The sequence below is a fragment of the Rhinolophus hipposideros genome (genome assembly GCF_964194185.1).
Source record: "Rhinolophus hipposideros genome assembly, chromosome: 5".
Classification (NCBI taxonomy): Eukaryota; Metazoa; Chordata; class Mammalia; order Chiroptera; family Rhinolophidae; genus Rhinolophus; species Rhinolophus hipposideros.
Window position 1 is genome coordinate 52,205,835 of NC_138051.1, and position 14,153 is coordinate 52,219,987.

Below are 14,153 nucleotides of genomic sequence, written 5' to 3' on the forward strand. Positions count from 1 at the left end.
GATGCTCATAATATAAAATAAGCCCTAATGTGTCTTTTGGAGCAAAAAGTAATATAAGACCTGGTCTTATTTTTGGGGAAATACGGTAGGGCTTATTTTATATTACGAGCACCCTGAAAAATCATGCTAGGATTTATTTTCCGGTTAGGTCTTATTTTCAGGGAAACACGGTACCTTTGTGTTTCTGTGGTTCTTTGTTAAAGGGGAAAAAAGCTGTCACGTTCTTGTATGAGCATTGACAAAAGTTTATGAGTGGTTTTATGGCAGAAGAGCATGAATAGGAACTAGGCTGTCCTGGTTGAAATACCTGCTTGCCTTCTGAGATATTGACAGCATTTTTCCTGCCTTGCTCACTTCCCTGAATGATTTTTTTTTTCTTGAGACTATGCTCCTGAATGACATATCTGAGCTTGCTCTCTTATCTGAGAGCAGGAAGCTGAAAGGTGAGTGATAAAGCCACTTGCTGCTCTCTACTTTGCAGAAATTAAGGAGGAGCCTGAGACTGTTTCGTGGATACCCTGTGACTATCAGAAACTATATGTTGGAAGAGCTGAAAAAGACCAGGGGATATGGTGTTCCCATTTGCTTCCATTGAACCCACCAGTCTTCCCTTGGAAACAGAAACAAACCCTGGAAAGAGATCTTCCCTAAGTAGCAAAGAGGCTATTAAAGGTGAGAATTTTCTTAATTTTTCATTTTTTCTTCCTCTTACATTCCCATAAAAGTTATTACTAAAGAGGATACAATCTCATGCTTAGAAAGAGGATACAAAAAAAGAGGAGAACAATCATTTTGTTTCTCTTTCAGGGATTTTTTTTTTCTATAGTATTTTTTTTTTTTATGGTACTCAGTACTCTGTATTTTATTTAAAAGGTACATGTGGTTTGGAGGAACAAGTATGAGACTTATAGACAAAAAACAAAATAAAACAACCCTCCCAAAACCAAAACAAACAAACAAACAAGGAGGTGGGCAGTGGGGAAGAGTCCCAGATTTGCTTCTTGTAACATATGTGATATTTGGCTTGTTTTCCTACCTATAAAAGGTAGGAAATAATACTACTACATTTCATGTATGTTGTGAAGATTAAGTGGACAACGTAAAGAAATGTTTTTGGCCCATAGAAAGCACTCATTAAATATTATGTATGCATAGCTCTGTGTGTGTCTGTGTATAAATATATTTTAAATTTGGATGTCTAAGAGTTGACTATATGAATAATTACATTGCATTTTTGGATTATATACAATTTTTTCCTTAAATGTTCTTAAAAAAACTGTTTTTTTAAGAACATTTTTTAAAGGGTGGCTAGATACCACATCTAATCAATGAATTATATATGGTGAAAGCATCCTAATATATAAATTGCCAAATAAGAGTAATAAATGTACCTTTCCTTTTAAAAGGACTTATAAATTTCTAGAACTGATGATGAGACTTTGAATTTCATGGATTTTCTCTCTAGACTGATCAGAAATTCTAGGCCCAGTTAAGAGCTATGTTAGAGAGTGGTAAGAGGGGAAAGGGAGAATGGGGAATGAAGGGTGGGGACTTCCTCTTACTAATTACACCTCTACATCAGCAGATACTCAGTTCTGCTTCCCTTTCTCTTTCTTGGGAAGAGGTGGAGCTAGGTCCTGGCTGCAGCATGATCAGGTAATTTGCAGGGTCAGTTATAGACCTCCAGCAGCAAGGCAGGTGTAAGAAGTTCCTAAGCAGGTCTTGACTGTGGATATTTGTCTAGAGAAGAAATATATTTTTGCCATCACTTTGGAGTTGAACTTGATGTTCCTGGGAACACGTTTAGGGTTAGTTTGTAATTGTATTTTGTTCTGTCCAAGGATTCCATCCTTCTTCTTCCCTGTGCCCAAACTCTACCGATTTTCCATTCCATGAAGATGATTTGGTGGAAGAAGAAACTCTGCCAGAAGCACTACCTGTGGGCTCTGGGCTGCTATTTCCTGCTGGCCATTGTTGCTCTGAGACTTTCTCTCAGATTGAAATGTGACTTTCATTCCCTGGATCTGGAGTCCAGGAACTTTCGAAGCAAGTACTGTAGGGACATCTTGTACAAGTCCCTGAAGTTGCCAGCAAGGAGATTCATGAACTGTTCTAGAATCATCCAAGGAGACCAGGAAGCAGTGACGGAGGCTCTCCTGGACAACCTGGATGTCAAGAAGAAGCGGAAGCCTTTCACAGACACCGATTACCTCAACATGACCAGAGACTGTGAGCACTTTAAGGCCAAAAGGAAGTTCATACAGTACCCACTCAGCAAAGAAGAGGTAGATTTCCCTATTGCATTCTCTATGGTTGTCCATGAGAAGATTGAAAATTTTGAAAGGCTGCTGAGAGCTGTGTATGCCCCTCAGAACATATATTGTGTCCACGTGGATGAGAAGTCCCCAGAAACTTTCAAAGAGGCGGTCAAGGCAATTATTTCATGCTTCCCAAATGTCTTCATAGCCAGTAAGTTGGTTCGTGTGGTTTATGCCTCCTGGTTTAGGGTGCAGGCTGACCTGAACTGTATGGAAGACTTGCTCCAGAGCTCAGTGCCATGGAAATACTTCCTGAATACATGTGGAACAGACTTCCCTATGAAGACTAATGCCGAGATGGTCCTGGCCCTCAAGATGTTGAATGGGAAGAATAATATGGAGTCAGAGATACCTAGTGAGTCCAAAAAATCTCGCTGGAAATACCACTATGAGGTGACAGACACAATATCCCAAACCAGCAAGATGAAGGACCCTCCACCTTATGATTTACCTATATTCACGGGGAATGCCTATATTGTGGCTTCTCGAGGCTTTGTCCAACAAGTCTTAGAGAACCCCAAATCACAACAACTGATCGAATGGGTAAAAGACACCTATAGCCCCGATGAACACCTCTGGGCCACCCTTCAGCGTGCACCGTGGATGCCTGGCTCTGTTCCCTACCACCCCAAGTTTCACACTTCAGATATGGCGGCCATTGCCAGGCTGGTCAAGTGGCAGTACCATGAAGGAGACATCAGGAAGGGGGCACCTTATGGACCTTGCTCTGGAACCCACCAGCGGGGAATCTGCATTTATGGAGCTGGGGACCTGCACTGGATTCTTCATAACCCTCACCTGTTGGCCAACAAGTTTGACCCCAACGTGGATGATAATGTTCTTCAGTGCTTAGAAGAGTACTTACGTTATAAGGCCATCTATGGGACTGAACTCTGAGATACATTATGAGAGATTGCCCTGTGGGGCAGGAACGTGTGCAAACATGCCCAGACTGTCCTGGGACAGTGAGGGGTGGGAGACTAGGGCTCTGGAATCCATGGCATCCGCCAGGGTAGGAGGGCTGCTACTGGAGTGGGTAAGTAGATCTGCTGCCTTGCAAAACACTGCCCGGGATGAACACTGATGCTTTTCTTAGTCCACTCCAGTGGCTCCTCTGCGGTCTTTCTCACAGGGTGAGAATAAGAACCAGTTATTTAGGAGGGAAGTGTGGCAGGGACGCCTGGATTTTATTAGCTGAATGCTTGGTGTCCAGCTTTTCCATTCTTGGAGATGCTGTTTCTAACAATTCCAGACTTGGTAGTGGGGAGGGGGAGTTTGATGGAAAGAGGACTATCTCTTTTGTACTATTAATTTAAAAATAAATAGCTCCTGATTAAAAGCCCTACCTCTACTTTTTGTTTGGTAAGCTAGAAATAAGATAAAAATGTGAGACTTTTTCTCATAAAGATTGGTGACATTTAAAATCCCTGATGGCTGGCAAGAGACTCCCCATTATTCCAAAATGATCATGGCAGGCTATATAAATAGCAAATTCAAAAGAATGTAGAGGAGCAGAGATGATTTCTTTTATTATTAAAAGCCTTCCTTATGTTGTTTATATTACCAGATTCATGACTTTTCTGTAAGGAAAAACCCAGGGTGATTTAACCAATTGAACCACTGTATCCTTATGGGAAAATTACAGCCCTAATTTTGCCAGCTTCACAGCTAAAGCTTAATATTCCATAACCAAGGTAATAGCTATTTAGGTAAGGTCACTGTATAATTTATTGTACACACTGGAACACACTGGGTGTGGGGGAGGCTGCTCTTTTAAAATCATGTTGGGAAAGCAGAATAAACTGGGACTGTTTAGCTAAACCAGGAAGTCTGGTTATCCACGTTTGGGCCACTAGAGTCCAAACTCTTAAGTATGTAAATGGAAGGGTCATTATTTGTGGTTCTTTGTCTTATACATTTTCTTGTGGGGAAGACAGTTTTTTGTGTGTATGTGTGTAATTCACCTCCCATCCCTCCAAATGTTACCCAGTGAAACAATTATCTCTGAAGCTCCAGAGATAAATGTCAGACAATTGGGAGGCAATTGGCTATTAGTCTACTCTTCTGTGATAGGCAAGGGATCCTATATAAAAAGATAGGCATATCCTATATATGGTGCAGTTGATCTGCACAAAGTGCTTTGAAAAGGTGATTTACATACAAATTCATTGGTGTAATTTGAATGGTGTTCCCATTCATGTCATGACATCATTGTGTTTCTTCATTTCTGATTATGATTCAGTTATCACGTTTTCTCCCACAATTAACTTTCCCTGCAACCCATGTACTCTGACATAGTTATCACTGTGTCTGAAACAGTGAATTTTTCTGTGTATAAGTTAGTGATTGCTTTGTATAAGGTTGTACTCCTTTGGTAATGCCACCAACTTACCTGCGCAATAATACTGAGTCCTCTTCACCTCGCTCCCAGCCCCATCATGGAGATGAGTGATGAACAGTCATATGCTCAGCAGATGAGCCCGTTAGTTCTGTTCCCAGTAATGGTGATCATGGACCTTTCCACCTACTAGCCTTTGAGATTGTCCTTGGTCCTCTTAGGTGGGTGGGGGCAAGGGGTGCACTGCTGTTGTGCAAAGTGGGCAGAAAAGCATTCCTGAATGCACATGTTCTGAGAAGAGAACTCGGGTCTTTGGCATCATACTCAATTTCCTTTGTAAGTTTTAATGTGAAATAAATTATTTTTCATATAAATAAACAAAAATTAAAATGTGAACTTGTCATTTTGGGGGAACAAGTTGCTGGAATTTTCCAAGCATTGACATTTTCTCTACAAATACATTCAAGTGAATAGAAAGTGGTCTTTATTTAATAACATAAGACCTTTGTATCAAAAGGGTCGAATTTCTCTCTCATTTATGTAGTGTATTTTAGAAATCATACAATTAAACCAACACATCTGTTGAATTTTCCTTCCGAGTCATATCAATTTCTTCAACCTTTCTCTGGAAAGGAAAAATCTTATAAATGATTTGAGCAACTGTTTGTATTACTACCTCCCAACGTTTGAATCACCTCTTTTATTTGTGGAGTATTGGTAAGCATTTATTTATTTATTTATTGAAATTTTATTGGAGAATATTGGAGAACAGTGTGTCTCTCCAGGGCCCATCAGCTCCAAGTCGTTGTCCTTCAGTCTTGTTGCAGAGGGCGCAGCTCAGCTCCAAGTCCAGTCGCCGTTTTCAATCTTTAGTCGTAGGGGGACGTAGCCCACCATCCCATGCGGGAATCGAACTGGCAATGATAAGCATTGTTTTAATAACTATATCTTGTTGTACACTTTGCCTATTGTAATCTTTGTTCTTCTCTTGATTGAGTGAAATATTTTTAAGAAAGAAAGCAAAGGCAGTTGATAATCTTGTTTGGGAAGAGGTGACGTAAGTTATTTGGGGAGATCAGGTATTTGGGTTAAAAATAGGAAGAACCATTAAATACATTGCCTACCTTAAGTACCTTAATTGAACTGAAGATCTGTTCTTCCATTTATTTCATTTATTCCATTCTTCCGTTTATTACACAGATAACTAAAATATGGCTCCTATCTCTATGCAACTTGAGTGTGTGACAAGCAACGAAATAACTCATTTATTCATTCCACAAATATTTAGCAGGTATTGTTCTTGACACTGGGGGTATATAGCTATCAGCAAAACACAAGAATCCCCACGCTCACGTTGTTCACAAACTAGTGGGAAACTGACTATAAACAATATACAAAGGGGGCCAAAAAAACGTATATGCATTTTAAGAAAGGAAAAAGCTATTGAAATTGTAATACGCAATATATACCGATAACAAAAGATGAATACAAGTCACATTTGACTTCTGCAATTACAAGAGGTGCTCAAAGTGGTTACCATCAGCTTCCAGACACTTCTGATTACGGCGAACTACTGCTTGAGTAACGCTGACCAAAGTGTCCATTTGTGTACATTTCTTTGGCACCCCACCATATGTGTATTAGAAAAAAACAAGCGCTAGAGAGAAATTGAAGGAAGTGACAGAGAACGTAAGAGCATAGATGTGGAGGAAGGATGCTTAAAATATTAAATAGTGTGATCAAGGCGGCCATGAATGAAAAAGTGACATTTGAAGGAAGATCTGAAACAGATGAAGGAATGATCCCCGAGGACCAATGGGAAAAGAGCATTCCAGGCCAAGAGGAAAGACTTGTAAGGCGCGGAAGCAGGACCACACCTGCCATGTTTGAGGAACAGCAAGGGAGCAGGTGTAAGTGGCGCAGAGGAAGGGAGGGGAGTGAGAGTTAAGAGTACAACAAGCAGGGTTATTGTGAAGGCCCTTATCACCCATTACATGCACTTTGTCTTCTCCGAGTGACATAGGCCACTGGAAGGTTTTTGACCAGGGGACTGATGTGGTCTGGTTCTATTTTAATGCTGCATTGAGAACAGACTGATTGGGAGGTGAGGGTGGAGGTAGGGAGGCCATTTAGGAGGCTAGGGAAATAATCTCGGCACTAATGATGTACAGTTTTCATACACTTATTCGCCATTTGGATGTCCTGGAAGTTCTCTTTTTGATGACTTTTATTTTCTGTGAAATAAAGAGCAAGATGATTTTATGAGATGAGGATGGGGGAGGAGATGGTATAAAATAATTGTTTCAGATTGGAAACTGGAAAAGAAGCTAGCCTGAGGGGGTGAGGGGTGCAATATGCCAGATAGCATTAAGGACCCACTGACGTAAGGGAAAGTGAGTTTAAAAAGTAATCAGCCACTCATCTATATCCACCTGCAAGAATATAAGCAGAGTGTAGGCAGAGTCATATTGTCCGAGGTTTGTGATTTATCCCAGCAAGCACGAAAGAGGGCAAAGGAGCTGGGGTGATGTACAGGGCAGTGTTCATAATGAGGAACCATAAAGGACTTAATCTGGGTAAGGTGAGCGGGGTGGGGAAGACGATGGGATGTGAGTACACGCCATGACCTGCCAGCTAAGAATTTATGACCACATCACCCTGTGAGGTTCCTTTTCACAGAACCTCTTTTTCGTCCACAATCTCCTTGTACCTGTTTTCATTACCAATACCCTAAAGGACCAACAGTAATAATACAGTAGGCGTGCATTCAGACCTGTATCCATGCTAACACACACACAACACCCAGACACATACACCCAGGGAGCATTTTGTTGTTTCTTGTTCTTACAAAATAGATCGCTTTCTACACTTCTTACGCTGCCACTGGATCTTCCCAATCAGTGTCACCTCTTCACGTCAGTGTCGTGAAAACTTTTTTTTTTTGAAGATTGTTTTTCAATTACAGTTGACATGCAGTATTATATTGGTTTCAGGTGTACAACAGTGATTAGACATTTATCCACCTTATGAAGTGATCACCCCGATTGGTCTGGTCCCAACTGGACATCCTCCATAGTTGCAATATTGTTGACTGTGTTCCCTGCGCTGTACTTTACATCCCCGTGAATGTTTTGTGACTGCCAATTTGTACTTCTTAATCCCCTCTCCTTTTCACCTGGCCTCCAGGTCCCCGCCCATCTGGCAACCATTGATTTGTTCTTTGTATCTGTGGATTTGTTTCTGTTTTGAGTGTTCATGTATTTTGTTTTTTTAGATTCCACATATGAGTAAAATCATGGCATTTGTCCAAAAATAATAATAAAAAGCCTGGATGATGACCAGATTACTGAAAACCTGATGTTCTGCTTCTATCAAGGACTGGGATTATCTGTAAGCAGTGAGGATTTGCAGAAGGTATTTTTAAAAGGAAACTTTTAATATGGAAATCTTCAAACATATACACAAGTAGAATGGCATAATGAAAACTCCACATACCCATCAGCCAACTTCAACAATGATCAATTCCTGACCAGTCTTGTTTTAGTTATACTCTAACTTTCCAACCCCAACTGGGCTATTTTGAAGTAAATCCCAAACAGTATTTCATTCATTTATTCTTTGGTATTTCTCAATGAAGATAGGTAGTGGATATTTTTTAAACACACCAACTATGTCGTACCTAAAAGTAACAATTCCTTAATTTAACCAAACAGCAAACCAGTTTTTAATTCCCCCCACAGGGTCATGTCATAATTGTTTTTACAGTTTGGTTATTTGAATCAAGACCCATTGGGTTGATAAATTTCTTTTCTAGATTTCTCCCTCCGTTTTTTGTTTTGGCAATTTATTTGTTGAACAAACTAGCTCTCTTTCCTCTGTAGTTCCCCTCATATTAGGTTCTGCTACTGATAATATCCCAGCAGTAGCTTCACATATTCCTCTTTCCCAAGTATTATAAACTGGTACTTAGATTTAGAAGCTTGATCAGATTCAGATTTAAATTTTTGTTAAGAAAATTTCATAGTTGGTATTTTGTGTTTCCTATCGCATCACATCAGGAGGTACATATTTCTGGTGGTTTTTTTGCAGGGGGAGTGTATCATTGAACTGTGGGGTTTGGAAGTTGTCAGCCTGATGGTAAATTTCCCGTAATCTTTTTGCCTAATTGTTTTAGTAGCCATTGGTGATCATTGCTTAGTTCTATTATTTCATAATGACTTGTAAAATGGCGATATCCTAGTTCTACAAATACTTTAAATTTTTCTGTAGTGAAACTTTTCCTCAACTGTACTGTTACTCGGAAGTAGTTATTTCCCTTTATCAGGTTTCAGGACAATGAATTGGTTACCTAATGATCAATGAATTTGTGTGTGTAGAGTGAGGGTTGGTGTCATCTTGAACTCAAAAATTTTTAAAACCAAAATTTACATGCTGTGATTCAGTGCAATTATTTTGATGATGCTAAAAATGCTCCATCTTTGGTTTTTATTTTCCTATGGTTACTGTACCAAATTACCACAAACTTGGTGGGTTAAAACAACAGAAATGTATTGTTTCACAGTTCTGAAAGCCAGAAGTCCAAAATCAGTTTCACTGGGCCAAAATCAAGGTGTTGGCAGGGCCATGCTTCCTCTGGAGGCTCTAGAGGAGAATCTGTCCTTTGTCTCTAGAAGCTTCTGGAGGCTGCCAGCATTCCTCGGCTTGTAAGTGCATCCCTCCAATTTCTACCTCCATGGTCACATTGCTTTTTCTCCTGTGTCAAATTTCCTTTTTCATGCTTCTTATAAAGATACACTTGACCGAATTTAGGACCCATTCTGATTATCCTATACTCTCCCCATCTCAAGATCCTTAATCACATTTGCGAAATCTTTGCCATATAAGGAAACATTCACATATTCGAGGGATTAGGACCTGGTATCTTTGGGGGCCACTATTCAGCCTACTACAGCTAGTGAAAGCCCTTTAAAGTTGGCTCCTGTGTCCTTTTGACATGACTCCAGTAATTTTGAGTAACTTCCTTACTTTCTGAAACAGGCTTATTATACTTCTCATCCCTTTAATCAGTTATCTCATAGGAGTTTTTTATTTTTAAAGTTTGGCATTTATAAACCACAATTTCAGCACTGGGGATAATTTTTGCTAATAGGTTGTCATTGAATCAGAGGGTGGTAGGGGGCAGTGAGAATGACTCTTCTCAATACTACGTCTAAAAAGCCACTCACAATTTTTGCTTCCTGTACCTGCAGCTTTGGGCTCTGTTTGGTTGGATCCCAAGAGAGGAATGTATCCACTAGGAAAGCAACACTCCCACAGAACTGGAAATTGAGACTCCCATTTGGGCATTTAGGGTTCTTGTGCCACTGGACCAATGGGAAAAGTTGTATTGACTGGGTTGCTTGATCCCAATTATCAAGGAAGTACAGCTGCTGAAACAAAGGAGGGGACTTCCTGGAGTACCTAGGTGTTCAGCTGTAAAAAAGTTAATGGAAGGCTATAACAACACACTAAAGATTCGCTAAGGGCTTTGATAACTTTAGTAATCAAGTTTAGGGGCTCCCCACCTAAAGTTTAGGTGAAGAACCCTAGTCAGCTAAGGTGTTGACTGAAGGCAATGGCAAAATGATATAGGCTGTGAAAAAACCGATGATGGCCACCTACCTGATTTTTAAAATAAGGATTATGCCAGCTGTTTGCTTATTCCTTTCTTATATACATATTTTTACATGTCAATCATTTCCTCCTTCTACTGTTACATATAAAACTTTCAGTGGTGACTGATTTCACAATTTAGTCTTAAGATTACAAAATATCCAGTTGACTTAACTAGAAGAGGAATTAACATCATCCAGGAGTTCATGGGAACTGGTGGGACTCTGTCACTCTTTTGGGGGAGAGTAAGCATATTTTGTATAAGAAATAGTTTGTTGTATGTAAATACCAAAATGGGCAAAACAGTGTATATGCTAACAGTCAAAGGGGGGTGCTGTGTATTGTCTGTTCTTTCAGCTCCATAGGAACTCTTTTTACATTTCCCTCTTCACGTTGTGGCAGGAAATCCGCACGCTATACTTCCCAGACTTCCTGCGGCTGGATTTGTTTAGTTCCACGTTTGAGAGGCACTTCTGGGATATTGGAAGGTGAGAGGGAGAAACCATTTTTCTTATACCTTCTGGTAGAGTCAAAAGCAATGGCAGTGACAGTAGCAGAAGAAACAGGTGCAGTGAGAGGTAGAGTGGCAGCACCAGCAAAATGCCAGCTGTGGATGGGCAGCGCAGGCCAACTGGCTTCTCATCAGGCAGCGTGGCTCAGCAGTAACAGCCTCAGTGGCATAGTGACTGTGGGCTTTGGGTAACAGTTTTTCTTTTTGCTCCCTCCAGCAGTAGGGATGTTCACTGCTTCCTCATTACTTTTTTAATTGGGGGAACAGGACTTTATTGGGGAACAGTGTGTACTTCCAGACTTTTTTCCAAGTCAAGTTGTCCTTTCAATCTTAGTTGTGGAGGGTGCCGTTCAGCTTCAAGTTGTTGTCCTTTCAGTCTTAGTTGTGGAGGGCGTTGCTCAGCCCCAGGTCCAGTTGCCGTTTCTAGTTGCAGGGGGTGCAGCCCACCATCCCTTGCGGGACTCGAGGAACTGAACTGGCAACCTTGTGGTTGAGAGCCCACTGGCCCATGTGGGAATCAAACTGGCAGCCTTCGGAGTTAGGAGCATGGAGCTCCAACCGCCTGAGCCACTGGGCCGGCCCCTCAGTTACTATTCTTTAGCTACACTTACCTTTCCTCTTTTGCTCCTCCAGCCCTTTGAACACCTTGGTAACAAACTTTCTGTATTAAATTCCTTCTGTTTGAAATAGTGTGATTCCTAGTTCTCTTATTGGACACTGACTGATACACTTCCTCTATAGTAGGCAAAAAAGGGCCCCCCAAATACACTGAAGACGTAGTTCTTTCCTTCAAGGGGCCTACACATTGTCAAGACAGTAGGGTGGGTACAGGAATTCAGGGAAGGTTGACAGACATGGGAAACAGAAGGGTGAGGAAAGTTGCATAGAAGTGATGGAGCTTGAGTAGAGCACACAGATCTGGGACACACAGGGGGAAGACAGGTAGCAGACTTTTCCCTCAGCAAGTTTTTAAAAAATTTTTATTTAAGTGTGTTTTTCCAGGACCCATCAGCTCCAAGTCAAGTAGTTGTTTCAATCTAGTTGTGGAGGGTGCAGCTCACAGTGGGCCATGTGGGGATCGAACCGGCCACCTTGTCGTTAAGAGCACCGCGCTCTAACCGAGCTAACCTGCCGGCCAACCCCAGCATTTTTTTTAAAGATTAAAAATATTGTGAAATATACATAAAATCTAAGCATACAGTTCATTCACACTGTTGTGCAACCAATCTCCAGATTTTTCTCATCTTACAAAACCAAAACTCTATACCCATTACCCAACTCCTCAATCCTTCCACCCCCCACCCACCAAACCCCCATCCCTGGCAACCACCATTCTATTCTCTCTATAAAATTGGACTGCTCTAAGTACCTTATCTAAGTGGAATCATACAATATTTGCCTTTTTTGACTGACTTACTAATGTCCTCAAGTTTCATCCATGCTGTAGCATGCATCAGAATTTCTTTTTTTAAAGTTGAATGATGTTCCAATGCATGTGTATAATTAAAATTTTATTCATTTGTTGATAAGACACTTGGGTTGCTTCCACCTTCTGGTTATCGTGGAAAATGCTGCTATGAACATGGGTGTACAAATATTTGAGTCTCTGCTTTCAATTCTTTTCGGTAGATACCCAGAAGAGGAATTGCTGAGTCCTGTGGTAGTTCTATTTTTAATTTTTTGAGGAACCTTCATACTGTTTTCCATAGCCGCTGCACCAATTTACATTCCCACCAACAGTGCACGAGGGTTCCCTTCTCTCCACAGCCTCACTAACACTTGTTATTTCTTATTTGTTTTCAATAGCCATTCTAAGCTGTTGGCCATCTATGTCATCTTTGGAAAAGTGTCAATTCAGATCCTGTCGGGTTTTTTTTGCTATTGAGTTGTATATATGCATATACTATAAGAATTCTCTCGATTTTGGAATGTTAATTCCTTATCAGAAAGGATTTGCAAATATTTTCTTATTCCATAGGTTGCCATTTCATTTTGTTGATCATTTCCTTTGCTGTACCTTTTAGTTTGATGTAGTCTCCCTTGTTTTTGCTTTTGTTGTCAAATACAAAAAATTGCCAAGACTGGTGTCAAATAGCTTACCTTCTATGTTTTTTTCTAGGAATGTTACAGTTTCAGGTCTTATGTTCAAATCTTTCATCTGTTTTGAATTGGTGTTTGTGTGGTGTAAGATAGCGACTCAGTTTCATTAAGCAACATGGTTTGTCCAGTTCTCCCAATGCCATTTATTGAAGATGCTATTCTTTCACCACACATTCTTGGCTCCTATCTTATAAATTTGTCATAAATTAATTGACAATTAATGTGGGGTTGTATCTGGGCTCTGTTCTGTTCCATTGATCTGTGTGTTTTATGCCAATACCATACTGCTTTTGATTACTATAGCTTTGTGATAATAGTTTGAAATCAGGAAGCATGGTGCCCCCACTTTGTCCTTTTGCCCCGGCTATTTGGGGTATTTTGTAGTTCGTCTTGAGTAATAGAATGAGTAGTAGAGGGAGAAAAGCACAGAGCATGTGTGTCCAGCCCCTTGTCAGTGTTGCCCATGCATCTTCAGATGTGGAAAGAACAATTTCAGTTATCTGCCCAGGGCAGGGGCAAAAGAGCCAATTTTGAAGGCCATTTCTCTTGTCACAGAACTTTTGGAGGTTCACAGAATCAGGAAATGAGTGAGACATTCAAGAGAACACTGCTGACTGTCTGCACACTGCTCCTTTAAGCTAATCCCATTGAATCCTTTGCTGCGTGTTGCCAACGCCCTCTCCCCTAAGGTGAAATGCCTTGCTCCACACCCCATGCAGAGTCTCCCTACCTATATAGTAGAAAAATAACATTTTATTATTATTGCAGCATGTAAAACATAGCTGGATGAACTTTCATCAGACGGCAGTTTTAGAATAGATCCACAAAGCAAAGGCTGCAAATTCTTCTGGAGTATTTGCACTTTCCCTTACCATGCACTTTTTTTTTCTTCAAATGTTTATTTCATTCTTAAGTAACTATACTTACTAATGGGTGTGCACCTGTTGGACACTGTACAACTTCTCAAACCTTGGAATCTGATTGGACATTTACACCCTCATTTCCTGTTACACATTTTTTTTTAAACTTTTATTTATTTTTAGTGTTTTTCTAGGACCCATCAGCTCCAAGTAATTGTTTCAATCTAGTTGAGAGGGCGCAGCTCACAGCGGTCCATGTGGGGATCGAGCACGTTAAGAGCACGTGCTCTAACCAACTGAGCTAACTGGCCGTCCCCCATGCACTGTTTTCTTTAGTCCAAATTTCATAACTATGCCACATATTACTCCCCTAG

The 14,153-nt window shown here is 40.6% G+C and overlaps 1 protein-coding gene across 1 annotated transcript; it reads left to right on the plus strand.

The window, feature by feature from the left end:
- Positions 1–481: 481 nt before the first annotated feature.
- On the plus strand, positions 482–5,027 carry GCNT3 (glucosaminyl (N-acetyl) transferase 3, mucin type). The gene is made up of 2 exons (XM_081048021.1): positions 482–672; positions 1,842–5,027. The coding sequence occupies exon 2, from the start codon at positions 1,893–1,895 to the stop codon at positions 3,213–3,215; it is 1,323 nt and encodes a 440-aa protein (XP_080904147.1). The 5' UTR covers positions 482–672; positions 1,842–1,892; the 3' UTR covers positions 3,216–5,027.
- Positions 5,028–14,153: the final 9,126 nt, after the last annotated feature.